The 17,622-nt window shown below is 43.3% G+C and overlaps 1 protein-coding gene across 1 annotated transcript in view; it reads right to left on the bottom strand.

Annotated features, from left to right (window-relative positions):
- LOC120903519 (protein sine oculis-like) overlaps positions 1-17,622 on the bottom strand; it is a 29,094-nt gene that overhangs the window by 4,961 nt on the left and 6,511 nt on the right. The window contains exons 2-5 of the mRNA XM_040313000.1: positions 11,043-11,253; positions 5,878-6,005; positions 5,577-5,681; positions 4,136-4,191 (exon numbers count right to left, since the gene is read on the bottom strand). Of these exons, the coding sequence (XP_040168934.1) occupies positions 4,136-4,191; positions 5,577-5,681; positions 5,878-6,005; positions 11,043-11,253 (500 nt within the window). The remainder of the gene's footprint in view (positions 1-4,135; positions 4,192-5,576; positions 5,682-5,877; positions 6,006-11,042; positions 11,254-17,622) is intronic.

Below are 17,622 nucleotides of genomic sequence, written 5' to 3'. Positions count from 1 at the left end.
GATGGAGAGCAGGGGGTTTGCCCTTTTTCTTCCCCAACACACACAAACACACACACACACCGACAGGGAGATACAAAAACACCTCCTCTCAACCGCTTCTTCTCCACAGTCAGCCCATCAGAATGCCTTCCAGCTCCAAAAAATGGCAAGATTTGTGCACGCACACCAATGGGGTTGCACGTTATCGACGGTTGAAGGGCGGTTCAACGTTACCTTTATCCGTTTGGCGCTCGCATGTTTGTCGTCGCCTGCCTGGACCACCTTTGTGGGAATCCCTTTCGCAACTGACGGCTCAGCCAAAGAGGGAGAATTTAAGAGGGAGCTGTGGTTCGATCGAGAGCAATAATCGAAGGTGGCCATTTTCTTTTTGTGGAGGGCTTTAAGGGATGTGCTCCATATTGGAAAGGAGGTGTCTAAAAGGAGGAATAACAGGCTTTTCAGCACATTTTTTTTAAAGTAGTTGGTTTACTATTTTCAATTACTATTTATTTGTCTTGAACTGATGTTTTACATTTAAAAGTGACTCGTACTTCTCTTTTAAGATCTTTGGAACAAAAAAGCGCAATCCCAACGATCGAGCACATTCGCAATTTAATTAAAAATATAGTATACCATTTCACATCAAAGATTGAAGTTTTCCCCATCCAAGTTGTGCGAAGCTGCATAAACTCCTTCGCCGCCAGCTTCCACAACAACAACTTTGCACAGCACCAGGTTTCACCTTACAAAACAAACCCACCACCCAGGTGGTGGAAAAACTCCCCATCATTGTGCCTCCAAGGTTCAAATCCTTCTCGAGACATTTTGCCGCCCACCGAGTGCACCCAACTGCACCAAATTGCGTGTTCTTGTGTGTTGTGCCAGCGAACTTTCTCGGAATCCTTTTCCGATAACAAGCATGCACGAACCTACCCAGCGAAGAAAGGTTTGTGCTGCGTTTTATGCTGTTTATGCTTTCGTTGCGCGTCCGCAAACAGTGCAGCGTGCGCAAACCGCTGCAAGCAGTGCGTCGATGGTGGCGCATCACACGTCCATGGCTCCTTGGTTCGTTTTGTTATGGTTTTACCACGCTCTATACACAGGGCGAGGAATGCAAAACACATGCGTGTGACGCGATGCAACCAACTGCATATGGAGGGTGTTGGTTTTATTTGCAAAAACGGGGAATTTAATTATTGTCCAAACAAGCGTCCAAGGATTGCACTAAAGCACAGCAACAAATTAATCTCCTCCGATTTAACATCAAAAAACGCTTTTAAAACAGCTGATGAGTATGGTGTATTGCTTCTCAGTGTGCCTCTGTTTATGGACACTTTCATCGTACAAACATAAACACAGAGTGGGGTTTTGGACCTTTGACGCATTACGTGGCAAGTGCATCTATCGTTAAACAGTTTGTTTATATGGGAAATTATCACATCACAGTAAGGGTCGGTAGCAATTTGATGTTGTTTATAAATCAATTTTCATTGGTTTTTGTTACGCTTTGAAGTGTGAAAAGGATGTTTTTATTTTCAATACACATTTGCTGAGGGTTTATTTTGCTGTTAAACAAAATCATGCCACAATGGTGCGGCATACATGTGTAAATGTTAAAGATTTTAATTTCAATTTGTCACGATCATAATCGGTGCCGTGACCAGGATTTGAAATGAATCGTGATAGAATTGTGTTAGTTTATAAGACATTCTTTTTCATTTTTTTTTCATTTAGTAGATTGTTTAGAAAGAAACACATTAATTTTAATTCATATGACTGAACTTCTTATTACTACTAAAAGCTATAATTATCGTTTTTAAGTCGCTTGAATCAATTGCTCAAGAACAATTTCAAATCGCTCGACTTAAGTTTTATTGCCTTGGATGTTTCACCACGCATCGCACGGCAGGGTTATTGATTCAAAAAAGTGTTTACCTTACAAAGTGTTGAACGCATACACGTTTCACTCACAAACCCTGACACAGTTCCCGCACACGTCGCCTTAAATCGTATCAATTTAAATCAACCCATTGCATCCATCAATCGGCCACCGTCATAAAAGAAAGTAGCATCAACGAGGGCATAACCATGGGAAGAAGAAGAAAAAAACATATGTTGCCATACGATCCGAGCCAGGGAGGGGCCACATTCGACTGACGACAACTAGACCGGCACCGACCGTTCGCAGCATAGTTGCTCGAAGCCCTTCGGCACTTCGTCGGGAAGCTTTTCATGCACGCGGGGGCAAAGCAAGCAAAGTGCGCATGCGAGCTGGAAGGAAAACTGGGCCCATCCCGACTGACTTTAATTGAACCGAAACGAACCGAAAAGGTACTACTGCTTTGGCTGGCAAAGGCCAGTCATGCCGACAAACAAAAGACACAAGCCAGCACCGAAAGGAGGACAGAGCTTCCGTGCGGGCGGTAGAAAGTGGGAAAATTGTGCCCCCCCCCCTCCTCCTCGCTCCGGGCGGGCATCATCCTCACCCGCACACAGCGCATATTGTGAGGAAAAATCCATATTGTGGCTGAAATTTGATATTTTTATTTACATTTTATTTATCTCCCTGCTACCGTGCTGCCCCTCGTCCCGGTTCCGGTCCCGGGACGCTCCTAGGACGCTCTTGCAAACGGTATTGGTGGGTTTTCTTCGTGTGTGTGTGTCTGTTTAACGATGGCCCTGCGTTGTTTGAACGATAGAAAGGGACCATTACGGGGCTTCTTTAGTTTCAGCAGTGTCTCCGTGTGCCGAGGGCACACGGGTGTTCCGAGACGGCTCAGGACTGCTCAAGAGGTGGTGGAGGTGGCAGTTCCTGGAGAATTGTCAGTGTTCCTGCCCCGGGGCCGGTATGTAGTTACGGTCGGTGAGCAGACGGAATGGTTTCAAGCAATGAGCTTGAATACAATGCAACGACCAGTGGCTGCATTGAGTGCACTTTCCAATGCATCGAAGTATTGGTGAAATTTTAGGATTTTTTTAAAGAGTTTATACTCTAAAATGGATAATGTAATAATAAACAATGGGGAATATAATAGGAAATTGTCTTAATCTGCACATCACACTCAGAATAAACCTTGAATCCGTGTCTGTTACATAGTAGATAGAATTATTGAACATTCCAATATGCAAATAATGAATGTACCGGAAAAAATATAATCTTAATCAACTCAAAAACTGTCGATTGCACAATCGCAATAAACCATATACTTGAGAGATAACATTAAACCGTAGAAACATTGTAAAAAAGAAGGTTAGGAACATCCATTAACGATTTAGCTAAGAAAAACAAAACAATAAACTATATAAATTCGTACATGCTACCATTTGGCGTAACATGCCTACGCGGACATGCCGGCCTATACAGAGAGACTTATTCAGTACCACGCAGCAGAAAGTTCAGTCCTTGGCTATAGGTGGGACGGTCCATATTAGGCATGTTATTAAGTCGCATGAGTTCACGACTCTACTACGGAACCGCTCCTTGTATATACTAGAATGCTTGAATCGTATAATGGTTTTTCAATGCTGACACACAGGTAATCTATTTTATATCCGATTTTTAATAGAATGATTCATAGAAACAATCTGATTGATTTTCGTATTTAGTTTCATGATTTTGACTCCCTTTGATGCTAAACAAAAATATGTTTTGAATTGTTACTCAGATTAAAACAATTACTTCGAATTACTTTAAAAAACGGAAGGAATAGAATGTCGAATGTCATGACAAATTCTTTGTTCCACTTTTAGATTCAATCCCTTATAAACCGTTGGAAAAAATGTACCATGTAGTCATAAATAAACAAACCTATTAGTGGCCTGTGACAGAGTTATACCAAAAATGGGTTTTTTACTCAAACGCATAGCAGAAGAAAGAGAATGAGAAACAATAGATCTTGTCAAACTCAAGCACAAATTGACACATAACGATAGTTCCTTAATTAAGAAATGCATCAGAGCAAGCCGTAGTTTATGTTCCGTCAATCAGTTTTAAACGAAATACAGTTTCCTCCATTGTTCATAAATCGTAATCAATGCATGCCTTTCGATCGAACAAATCTATACACAATTCTCACACAATTGGAGCAACAGCAACAGCTAGAACAACCAAAATGAACAATCACCCAAAAAAGAAGAAGAAGAAGAAGGTACTTACTCTTTGTGCTCAGCTGCCCGATCGCGCTGTCGTCGGTTCTTGAACCAGTTCGAAACCTGCAAAACAGGGAAGCGTTAACGATGCGTTCGAAGAAAAGGAAACAAATTAAGACAAATCAAGGGCAAGGGAACATGATGTGTGTTATAATTGGTTGCATTGTGTTGTAATGTGCTAAGGGTCCTGCTTATTAAGTGTGTGATGTATGGGGAAAGGGAGGAGAGGTGAATAGAGCACGTCTTGTAAAATGGGCCTGATTGTTCTAGATGAGAGTTCGGTTGGTGTAATAATAAGATGCGTTAAAAATAAACACTCAATTCTTGAAGAAGATGTAAGCTATGAAAATGCGCTCCATTAAGTATTCAAAACTTATTGAAAAACGAATCAAAAATAGATCTGTTGCATCTTTATTATATCATATTACACACACACACACACACACCAAACAAACTGTCCACAGGTTTGTGAGCAACGGCCGTATCCATATCAACTCGATCATACCTTTTCATCTGCGCACTAAAAAAAGGATCTTCCTGATTAGATTAACCCTGAAAACAGGCAGCTTCTGAAGACGATCTATATTCTTTGGAAAGTAAAAAAAAAACAAAAACAAAACCCACAAAAGGATGCTGCGGACGAAACAATTCGACTCATGCGGACGACCTGACGCCAGTTAATCCGTTTAAAGGATATCCCAGACTTCTTTATCCCGGGTTTTGCCACTGCACTGCTACTGATCTGCCACTGTCTGCCAGAAAACCAGATTCCAGTCTCTAGCCCAGAAAAAAAGCCAGAAGGATATTATTAATTGTAATCATAATAATCCGATCCAATTTCTTCTACGCACCAAACCGAACTTCGCCACGCTTCGTTTGACGCCCGTGACGAAGAAGATGGCTGTACCGATAGGGGAATATAGAAATAGATAGAGAAATGCCTAAGGATATGATAACTTTTTCGAAACAAAACACACACACAAAAGTTATAGCGAAAAAAGGCAACCAAGAACAACAGACAGCAGCAGCAGCAGCAGGTTGAAGGCATCCCGTTTTGCACCGTGTACGGGCGGAAAATGCAGACAACAACAGTCTTATCAACGAACCGTAACTATCAAATTTCCTATCACGGATCCCATGGATGTGGCAGCAAAGTACCAACAAAAAAAAGAGACAAAGACGCTAGACGCTGTCAATGGCTTCCGAAAGAAACGGTAGAACAACCGAAAAAAAAACTCTCTGAACTCTCTTTTGCCAGCACCAAAAAGAGCACAAACGCAAGCTACAAGGGTGCAGGAAAACCCTTCGATATCCTTTCCGGACGGACTGAGGCAATGGCGCGAAACGCTGTAGTTCGCCAAGAGGTCCACAAACAAAACCTGTCCAAAGCCGGGCGGCAGGAAGCGAATCGCCGCCCATATGCCCCGTGTTGTACAGGGGCAACTTACCTGCGTCGTCGTTAATCCGGTTGCTTCGGCCAGCTCTCGCTTTTCCCTCGGCGATGGGTAAGGATTATGGGTGTACCAATCGCGCAGGACCGATCTTGATTTTTCCTTCAGGTTGGATGTTGAAGGGATACAAAAAGAAGAGAAGAACCCAAATGGAATGTTAGAAACAGAATCAGTGAAACGTTGGGTCCGCGATCAACGACGATTGGGATTGATCGGATTTGTTGATCCTCGCTGTTGTTGAACAAGATTTTGCACTATCACATTCTATGGAAAACAAAAAGATGGAAACAAAACTTACCTTAAAACAGTAGCTCGTTTCCTCCCCGTCCCAGATTGTGCGTGGCAGTGGGAATTTGCGCCGGACGCGATATTTACCGACCGCGCCCAATGGTCGTCCGCGGAGCTTTTCCGCCTCTACGTAGTGTGCTGGAAGGTGGTAGAGCACGAATAGGAAGATTAATAGGAATAAGGACATTGTCATATTACTGAGAAATTTACTAAAATAATAAAAAATGCATTTATTTCGAAGTTGCTTTGAATATCATTGTCATGTCGTGTCAGAATTTAGTCGAAATATTTATAAACAAATGTGTTCAAAGAACTTATCCAAATATTGTAGTTAAATGATTGCTTAAAGCCATGATGGAGACTTATTGTTTAATTCACCACTAACTGGTGATTTCTACCTTTGAAATTATGTCCTTTTTGCGATTGAACTATCCAAACAACATGCACGTCATGAGCTCAATCACCGACTACATGCTGGGTCGCCCATACACATGACTGACTATGATTATAAGGGTAAAACAAATTAGACTTAGATAACCAAGTACAGTTTTTGGCATATTGCAGATCCTGATCACCGTACGCCTCCTAAGAGGAAAGATGTGAAAGTTACAAATTTCCATCGCTCATATTATTAAAAAAACATAAGCTAACAGAAGTTGTCTATCTATAAATGCCAACTACACAAGATATGCTGTCCAAAAGGTTGGAGTTACCTAAAATTCTGCAACAAAATTTCATTTCTGATGAAGAATACAGAACAATTAAAATCTCATTTAGAAAATTTTGTTATCAAAAATCATTATTGCAAGAGTTATGATGTGTGCTAGGAAAAGTTACTAACAATTAGATAAAAAAGTAAATAAACTGAGTAATAGTAATTAGAGCAGAAGATTAACGTAATTAAAGCCAACACAAATGATCGTGTTATTAAATACTGCTCAGAAACTAAACTGTGTTACTAAATACAAAGGCCCTGAACGCATGATATGTCTTATTATCAAACAGTAAGCTGTAAAGAAACGTTAAGATATTTTCAAATTCTCATTTAAATCACCGTTTTTCCGTTATCGTGACCGTATTTGCTGTTCAAACATCCTTCTTCTTCTTCTTCCCTTCTCTGGCTCAACAACCGTTGTCGGTCAAGGCCTTCCTGTAGTACCCACTAGTGGGCTTTGAGCTTTCAGTGACTTTATTAAGTACCCAATTGCAGAATAGTCAGAGTCCTACGTATGTGGGCACGGTCCATCCGGAACGTGAACCCAGAACGAGCATGTTGTTAGGTCGTACGAGTTGACGACTGTACCATGAGACACACAAGGATTGATAAACTCAAACCCAGTACAAAAGAATGAGATAATGCTTTACGAATTACGAAGACTAACTGAGATCCGTCTTTACACTTTTTTTGGATGGCAATCAGATTTCGGCGGATTCTTTTATACCTTCTTTATAATCCCAAGGTTCAGACTATTTCCAAGAGAAGACTATAGCGAATCAATATAAAGTATATTGTTTATGTTGCTTGATTAACACTTTAACGTGTTTAAACTGATGACTAATTCAATTTCTATCTTCGTACCATGGTACAACCGTAAACTCTGTAAACTCTACTATAGTTTACCTATCTCAGGACCAACCGGTCCTTCCAAAACTACAAAATGATCAAACAATTAAATCATGGCAATTTATATCCTGTAAGCTGGTCCATCAAAACCCACCCAATAAACAACACACCCGCTCAAAAGCAGGCGTGCACCGCTCAGTAGCAGGCACCATAAAATTAGACCCATTTTCACCAGCTTAGGGACACCGTTGGATCCAACATACGACAACAAAAACAATCGAAACCAAATACCAAATACCACCATCATCAACACAGCCAAACTACTACAGACGGGGCCTCGGACGCGTGTGTTAAATTATGATGCTCGTAAAAATCGACCAACATGTCCACCCCGGGGCCCAGCTACACCCCTTTGCAATGTGTGAACTGGTGTGAATAGAAGCTTCACGCGTTGTATCATCTGACAAAGGGGGGGGGGGATAGAAGGGGTCCCGGGAGCCCGACGTCCTGGCCCGGACGGCAAGCGCAAATTGGTTGATTTATTGGTGAGAACAAATCGATCGGTCGGTCGGTCGCCAAACATAAAGTGGAGAGAAATTTGAATAACAAATTGTACTGTCTTCGAGCTTTTGTCTCTGTGTGTGTGTGTGTTTGGACACGCAAAATCCGGTTCCAGGCGAGCGGGGAATTTGGTTGTTTAACTAAATTAAAAGGTGCCATCAGAAACGCATATAAATAATTATTGACAGATTTGACTTTTGCAGGGTGGTTGACTGGATGGAAAGCGATTCTGAGAAGAGGGTGAAGGGAGCGGTTCTGAAGATCAAACCACAATGGAGAATTCTTAAGAAGAGGTGCAACAAACAACCAAAACACTCTTTAGGAAAGATTTCCACTTCCATAAATACTTACAAATTCTACAAATTGAAAAGATTTGCTCGTTATTCTTTGGAGTAGGACCTCCAACGATCACTCCTTCTCAAGACTTCCTTAAGTAATCAAAGACCTAGAACCACCCACAACGATCCGCCAGCCAATGTGACTACAAACATCCTATCTGTGTTCTGTGATCGCGCAAACCAAACCCTCCAGCCCGTCGTAGTGATCCGTCTCCATCCGCCCGAAAACGGCACGGCATGCTACGTTTTCAACTTTCGTGCTCGTTTTGGGAAGGAAGAGGGAGGCTACGCACCCAGAGAGCAATAAAAATGTAAACTGACACTCGTTGTCATTCTGTCGGAGAGCGAGTGAAAGAGAGAGAGTGAGAGAAAGAAGGCGCGCGCGTACGGTCGCGAGGATACGTCCTCCTGACAGATGACTCGCACGGACTCACGGTGGGTGAGTCGTTTTCATTTGTCACACGTTTTTCGGTTTCGGACGCCACCAACGCTGGGCGTCTAGAACCCGAAACCCCTTGGAAAGGTAGGCAAGAAGAAGGAAACGAAACCTCCACGCAAGGACGGCACAAATCGACGGTGTCACCGGCAGTGGGAAATCGTCGGCAGGAATGTCGAGGTCTCTCGGCGAGACGTTTCAGAAAAGAGCGCCAAGCGCGGATCGGTTACCTGTGGTCCGTTTGCTTCGAATCCATTCCCCCCCCCCTCGCGCAGTAAAACGCTGAAGCGTTTCAGGCCTCTTATCAGCGCATTCAGATCAGATCGCGCGTGATACGTTTGACCACCCGAGATGAGCTGTCTCCCCCGTTTGGTCGTCGAGCTCGACGTGTGTGCGTGTGCGGTGAGGTGGATAACTCGTGGAACTTAAGACAAAATACATCTTCGCGTACGCCAGCCCGAACCCGTCAGCTGCTGCTCGCTTTAACTGGCTGACCTTCCATCCGCAGCCAGCCCCCTCCTCCAAAAGGACGAGCTGAAGGTGTCAAGTTTTCGGTTGATCGCGTGTGCGTGCGTGTGTGTGTGTGGTTCGTTACCACACGAAGCAGGATCAATTCCACCGAGACCCAAGAGATCGGAATGAAATAAAATGCTTAAAGGTCCATAATTTTTATAGACAAATAAATATAATTGCGTTCCCCACCCGGATTGCCAGTGCCATCGGACAGGGGTGTACGCACCGTGTCCGGGTTAACCCGTCTCGAAGGCAGATCTTGATTCCTTTCGGACCCTCGGTCACGTTTGTACGGTACGGCGATCACTTCGAGGTTTTTATTATTGACATATTTTTGCCTTCGAATTCTTGCTCGAATTCTTGCTCACTCCACCTCTCTCTCTCTCCCGATTGTCTCGACACTCGGACTCAAGCAAACAGGTTTCCAACAACCCCGCGGGTTCTCCGTCCAGTATCGAAGATATTTGTCCAAAGCACAGACAGCGGGACATTTGGGAGCTGCAGCCCGCTGCCTCGGACTCCTTGCCTCTCGCGACATTCTCGGAAGACGCACGTGAGTAGCGACACTGGACGCAGCATGTCGCTTCCAAGACCCCAAGCGAGCGTTAGAAGGGGCATTAGGAAATTAAACCGATCCCGAATAATCCAATCCACACCCGCCCGTCCAAAAACCAACAAAGCCACAATCGACGACAGATCGAGCTTATCGTATTCGAGTGGCCTGCTCCGGAAGACTTGTTTCCTCGTCCAGCGAGACCCGGTTCGGAAGAATTGTAGAGCAAACAAAGTGAAATCGAATGGACCGAAGAAAAAAAGACGAAAAAAAAAGCAACACAAATCGATCGATCATAAAATTAAATGTCAATCAAACTGATTCAAGCGCTTGCTGATGGGCTTCAAACAGAGGCAACGGGACACACCACCGCGACGAGTGTTCACCTAAGCCCGGTAGAAGTCGGCAATTGCACTCAACCTCTGTTGGTGCGTGTGCGTGTGCAGCATTTCTCTGGAACCCCTTTCGTCTAACACCGGACACCGGCGTACATCTTTTGTAAGGTTTCGCACAAGTTTCTTACATCGCTTGCCCCTTTGCTGATGCATGCTTATGGCGCTTGCCGTTAGACATTTCAAACCCTTGTGCCGTTTGTACGTCAGCGAAAGGCTTCCGTCAAATTCGACGACGCAAGGTTTGGCTACAAATCCTGCCCGCATTTGACCGTAGTAGGCTGCCAACTGACAGAGAGCTAGAGAGAGAGAGAGAGCGATGGAGCACATGTGTGTGTGGCTGTGTGAGGAGCTCCTTGTATACTTTGTTGAGGATGGTTGCCATGGAGCTCATCCGGCTGTCCGGTTGAGTTGACGCGACTCATCAAAAAGCACGCCTGTATGCACCGGTTCTGAGGATCTGGACACGGGGGTGAGCGGGTTTCGGTAATTGGATCGCCGAGATCTTCAGCCACCACCAGATATCGAACGGCATGCGTGTACTCCCCCGTTCCGTACATTAACCCGTTCGAAACGTTGTCGTCCGTCGTCCTCGTCATCGTCTTGGTTTGCCGAGTAGCGAGATGACATGCCGGTAGTTGCGGCATATGTTTTCACTTAAAGAGTAGCGCATCAAAGTAGCGGGCGGGATAATTTTAGACCCTCTAAACGCTGCGCTCTGGAGAGAGCGAGACAGAGACAACCACGGGGGCGTTGGCACTTGTGGTGTGGTGCCCCCGGCAAAACGGAATCGATTATTTGGGTAAAACAAGACCTACCTTTTAGCCACAGGGCCTGCAGTTTGGCATGGTTGTGCGGTGAGTACTGGTGGTGTTCGAGCAGCCGGTACAGCTCCTTGAAGTTGCCGCGATGAAACGCGACGACCGCCTTCGCCTTCAGGACGGACTCGTGCAGCTGCAGCTTATCACACTGTGGCAGGGACCAGAGAAACCGCCCTAACCGTTCCACGTTGCCCGCCTGCTGAAGAACCTGTTCGGAGGGAGAAGCGGAAAAGAGGAGGGAAATCAGAACTCATGTTAATTCCACGTCTTTAGGTATGTACCTCCACATGGTATGGTATAGACACACGCAACTACTATCGATATGTTTCGCACATTGTACAACAAGTACGCAATGTACGTGTCTTCTCACACTACCAGGAACTGCTTTAAATCATAACCTACCACTAAAGATACCACAACCTCTTTACAGAACCGTTTTACGCCCTATTTCCTCAAGAGAGCGTCTCCCAACACGGTACACAGAACACAGCGAATGAAAATAAATCAACCACACGTGGTGCGTTTTGGGACTCGCGCAACTCATGAGCCAACAGATGACTTCCTCAAAGAGAACCCCCGAGACGGATACCGTTCCCATTGGTTGGCCCATTTGCAAAGCCATCTGACGATCATATGTTAACGGTTATGACAAGTTTATTAGATCTTCTGTTTGCCGCGGTGGCCGATGACGACTACGACGGTGACGACGACTACTACTACGACAACACGACCCTACTGCGGTGGTGCACATGGCGCGAATCTTCCTGCCACTACTAGTTGTGCAAGATCGTAGCCGTCTGTGATGCCGCTGCACATTGTTGCACACCGATTACTAGACGAGATTTAATTTAAAAAAACATCTCTTAAAACAATCGTTCGAAATGCCCTTCTCCAACCGGAAATGGTTTACATAATGACATTATTTGTACAGCATTATTTTACCACAACGGCAGAGGGAAGTGCATAAATTGCTCACTTACGAGCGGTACTTAACACGGTACGGTGTATCCGACAGCTCGGTCCCCGGTATCTTGTTTCTATCGTCCCCGAGGGACATTCCAACTCCGTGGAAGCGCCAGCAACTCCCCCGGGTACAATACGGGATGCCTTTAAAGATATTGAATTATTCTCTACGAACAAACACACAGACACGTTTCGGACGGACCGGAAGCGGCAGCACGGAAAATCTAATTTTCCCTACGATGCCAATCTTTACGGACCCCGTCCCATCGCGTTCCATTTCCTTCCCAAATTTGTTGCTTCTTCCCGTTTCTATGAAATCATCTTTGCAAGAAATAAAAGAGAGCAAAAGGAGAAAAATGTGTTTGGCGAACGTGTATTGCGCTTGCGGAGCAAAGATGCGGGCAGGATTATTAGGACATGGATCTACACTAATTTAGCTCAATAGCGACGATGAGTGATTCGACGCGACAGACGGTACACGGCGTCCTGCTACGCCCTTGCCCTACCTCGATGCTTGGCCGAGACTTAAGATCGAGAGAGAGAGAGAGAGAGAGCGCGCGTCTGCTACAATGTATCGCACAACTTTTAGTAAGCTAATAATATCACCACTTTCGGCTGCCGGTCGACCGGGAAGCGGTTTGTGATGAAGCGTGCTTTTGACATTTACATGCATTTTGCGGTGCGAGAAATCATCCGTCGCCACGTGAAGAAGGTGGTTGAGTAGGGTAATGGAGAGTTGATTTTGGCTCGCTAGTGATGTGATTGATGGGCAATGTGGTGTGCGAGGGATGGCGGGTGCGTACAGGGAGGACACTTTCGTACGTAAGCGAAGTGCGCACGAGCGTATTAATTAATCAAATTAATAGAATGGTAACGTAAGGTGACACCTAGAGGCGAACGATCGACAACATTGTATGGGAGAGGTCTGGTGAGACCGTTCCTATGGGGTGGTATGATATTTAGTACTAATTTAATGATAGTAGAAATAATGATAATCAAAAGGAATCGTCACAATAATTATAATCAACAGAAATCATGTGTTGGTGGGATTTTTTGAAACAATATTTTGACGACGTGACAAAATATGAAGTCAATTATTATTCGGGATACAGTTCTGTGTTCATGAAAACAATCTATTAGGACATCACTGGGACTGACGTGAAAAAGTGTTTTCACAATTTCAGGATAATCTTACCCATATTCATAGTACACGTTCATGTTCATTTTCCCTTACTCATTATCAAACCTAAATGAGATCAAATTTGAGTACTTATCCTCCTCTTGTACCTCCTCAACCTATGGGAAGCGTGTTTTTAATGGAAATGAAGTTCTGGATGACTTTGTGAGTGTATTATCCTATACCTATCATTTTCGATGCTGAAACTTTAAAAGTCCTAGTGCGCCAACGAATAAACGATTTATATTTTATAACCTACAATCTAGGTAGATTTTGAGCTCGTTGTCTGTCCCAAGGTGGCTAGATAGAGTACAGGTGGGTCCTTAGCTCTGATTTTGGCAGCCATAATGGTAGGAGTTTTCTTTGAAGATTGGCAAAGATTGGAGTTATGGTTGCTAGGGACTATGTATGAGTTACTAAGTATCTTTGGACTCCCTAGATGTCAAACGAAGATTTGACACTGGGCGTACCGACCTGTAGTAATTTATGAACACTTGGTCTGTCCTGATTATTTTGACAAACGGTCAGTTCACAGTTGGGTGATGGCATCATGGAGACCAAATTCAAAACCTTATACCAATATACCTGTAGTATGTCATGTCATGTTAAAAGAATAAGGAAAAAACTGTTATCATTTGGTAGTTTAGTAGTTAGTTTAATTTTAACAGATAAAAATCCCAATGGTTCCAAATTGGAATTACAATTACGATATTTATTCAACTTCATCATTCGTTTTCCATACCAAAAACCACCCTGCAATACCCAAATCTGAGATATACTAATGGTAATGGTAAATTTATCACCCCATTCTATTCCACACATGATAAAGAATATCTCACAACTCAATTTCAAGCCCAACCCATACACGATATGGAAAATGTCAATTTTTAAACAAAACCCATAATCAACCCTCCGCAACCTATGAAACGACGCTGTTACCTTCCATCCATTACGTACTGTAATTCTAACGTTGCCGAATGTGTGTAGGACGTTCAACGGTTTTCTTACCACCCCTCCTCTCTAACCTTTCCCCTCTTTCTCCAATGTCCAACTAGGCGCCCGCAAGCAGCACCGCGGTGGCTAACCTAAATGGATGCGTGCACACGATGCAATGTGTGTGTGTGTGTGTGCATGTACCTATGTGGTGTGCGATATTGTGCAGTTCTGCAACAAACACACTGCACTATCAGATATCGCCACCGGCATCACTTTTGTTTCGGTGGGAAAATATTTTTCCAACGCATTGGCACATTTTTTTTTTGTTTAATTGTGTCTCGCCTGAATTGAATGCTGATGGTATGGTGATGGTGGTGTTTTTTTATGTTTTACCTTATTATTTTTTACTGTTTTTATCATGTTTAAATCCTCTTTTACGACTCTTCTTTATCTTCTTTTCATGCAATTATTATACAGTTTGATGGATTATTTTCGGAAATTCAAATTCCCGTTCCCTAAACCCTTCGGACCGGTTAGGCATTAGATTGTTGGACTTAAAATGTATGTCCTCCTTATGTCGTTGGTGGTGATGGTGGTCGATTTTGCTTGCATAAGACACAAGCCGCACCTCGCAACTCATAAAACGGTGGTGCACAGCGCACACAGTCCGTCGCGAAAGCGAAAGCGCGATCGTATTAAATTACACCGGAACTGGTCGAATGAGGAACACATTGGGATTAGCTGGCCGTGTTTTGGGCCAGTGTATTTTTAAAGGGACAGGTGTGGTCAGGTGAAAGGTTGCGACATAGTTACTACAAATGCATTAAATTGTGTGTTTTTCTATGGAGGCGTGTTCGGCACGATCATGCAAGGAATGTGGAAAGCACGTGACAACGTGCAGCATGCGAAATGAAGTGAATTATTATAATTAAATAATTAATCTTCATCAATCTTTACATATAATTATTGGTGATCACTTGTAGTGGTACACAAGCCAAACCAAGCCAACGAATATTTTAAATAAACTGCATTCTTTCATTTTTAAACATAAAAAAATGGAACATTTCGCTTCAATCCACCACGTGCTTCACGCGCAACATTCGCGCGCGCGCCCTAAAATATCAAATACCACACTTCGGAGCAACATTCTACACCCATCTGACCATCCCCACGTACCCCCAGGGGGGGAGAGAGAGAGGAAGAAGTGGTTGCATTCAAACGTACAACGTTACCATTTAAATTGTATGATCTATTTTTAAATCCCCCTCGTCGGTGGCGTCCCCACCGAAGCGGCGACACCAACGGGACGGAGTTAATAAATCACACGGAGCACACCGGGGCCACTGAAAATTTTGGCCGTTCAGCCCGGTGACGACTAGGCTAGGTGGAGCAAAAGAAAGGAGTGGAAAGACACGATGTAGTCGGCTTTTTTGTAACAGATTCTAACGATCATAACGTTTGTCGAGTGCAAATTTGCTACAACGTAGCCGTAGTGGCCAAGATTCACCTTTACCCCATCTCTGACGAACGTTGGCGTCCAATGTACCTTCCTTTCCGTCTGTGTGCTTCTTCCTATATTCAACCTGATTGAAGGCAAGCAGTTTGAGAGGAATTAAATTCCAACGCGTCGCTCAAATGACGGGCGACAAAGTTTCATATCTTTATGACCGTTTCACGCCTCTGGAAAGGTTTTGGGTAATAAAATGCCATGTCCTCGGTGTGTGTAAAATGTTGCCATAGGTGTTTTGATGGCAAAGTTCCGTTTTGTATTGCATATTTGCGTAAAAGTGGAAGTGGACCTAGGGTTTGTGCTGTATTGGGAAGAGGATTTATTTTTAAATACCATATCGTATGAAACACATGTGTTTTATTGAGCAATATTTTGGGGCGCATATACGGGGATCTTTTTACACGACACACATCAAAAACAGGTTTTGCTTAGCTGTAGCCACATTTTTCGATTTTATAACCATTTTTAGTTTTATTGCATGTTTGCATGTGATCACTGTGTCAAATGTTTCATATTTCTATTTAATTGTCTTCTTTCCATATGATCCTTTTTTCATGTTTATCTTGTTTCTTTTGCTTGTTTCATTAATACTACCGTTTTATTCGTTTAACCTCTCTTATGATGTTTTGTTTCTCTTGTATTTATTTTTTCTTGTTGTCTTATTTCTATTTCAATTTTTGCTTTATGCCTTTATTTTGTGAAATTAATCTTATCTTTTCTTTGTTTCTTTGTAATAGATTTTGATTTATTTTTTTATGAAGTTATCAATTTCTTTTCAACTTCACATTTAATTATCTCTTTTGTTTTTAAGCTTTTCTGTTATTGCTTATGAGTATCTTGTTATCTACATTTGTTTCATAAATTTGTCTTGTTTATTTACTGTTCTTACTGTTCTTAGTTAGTCTTTTTATCCTAATTCCTTTATTTACCTATTGACGTTACCTTATTCGCTTAGCTAAACATCCTAAAATACAACAAATAACCTTTAAAAAATCACTTCCTATACAATTCCAACCATTCCAACCCGATTGACTTCCCATTAAGAAGGTCCTTCTCATCATTTTCAAGTGTCCTTCAGAGTGTCCTCTTATTTGCACCCATCCATCCCAACCTACTTGACTCGTTGCCGAGCTTATATTTATGTTAAAATTTTAAACGCATTTCCTTAATTCCTTTCCAACTGTCGATGTGGTGTGCCTGCCAAAGGATGCGTTCTGGCAAAGAAACGGTAAAACCCGTAAACCTATTCAAGTGTTTATGAAGCACTTTTGCGATGCCGGGGAAGCAACTTCCCGAAAAAGGGGAAGGGTAAACAATCATCTGTTTAACACATTTACTCCGCTGGTAAAGGGCTACAAACAGGACACGAAAAGGTACCGCCAGGGCTTGGGAAAAGGATGCCATCTCCATTTATTCTCTTTCTCTCTCCCTCTCTCCCTCCCTCTGTAAGTGGCAGCATCTTCTTGACGACGGCTTGAAACCATATGTTGTTAGCCAATTAACCCCTTTTTGGGTCTTGGTTGGTTGGTGGGTTAGTTGGTTGGTGTGGTAGTCAATGGTTTTTGGCGATGAATTATCTCATTCCGTGGATTCACTCCGTTTGGATACGAAATATGAAATTCCCTAAAACAAACAAACACATCGAAGCACCTTTTTTCCCCTACTTGCGAGTTCGTTCGCTCGTTCGTACAAAGGAAAGCCTACAAAAATCGTTGGTTAGTTAGTTCCCCCGTCTTTTTTTGTAGCTGTATTATACTGTACGATGCATTTGATTCAACCTAGGCCACGCACATTGCACCACCGTAGCGATTGGTGTGCGTGAGATGGCGACAAAAAAAAACACATTACAACACGAGGTTCTAGTGTTTTATGCGAAACGGAATTGTTTGTGTGGCGGTGCGTGTCTCTTTTACAGAGGGAGTTTCCTCTCGCTTCCACCCCAAAACCCGCTTCAAACGGGCGCACACTCACACACATCCTAGGAGAGCTCA

This window comes from Anopheles arabiensis, chromosome 3 (assembly GCF_016920715.1).
Source record: "Anopheles arabiensis isolate DONGOLA chromosome 3, AaraD3, whole genome shotgun sequence".
NCBI lineage: Eukaryota > Metazoa > Arthropoda > Insecta > Diptera > Culicidae > Anopheles > Anopheles arabiensis.
The sequence above is the reverse complement of the archived record's forward strand: the minus strand, read 5'-3'. Positions and strand labels throughout refer to the sequence as shown.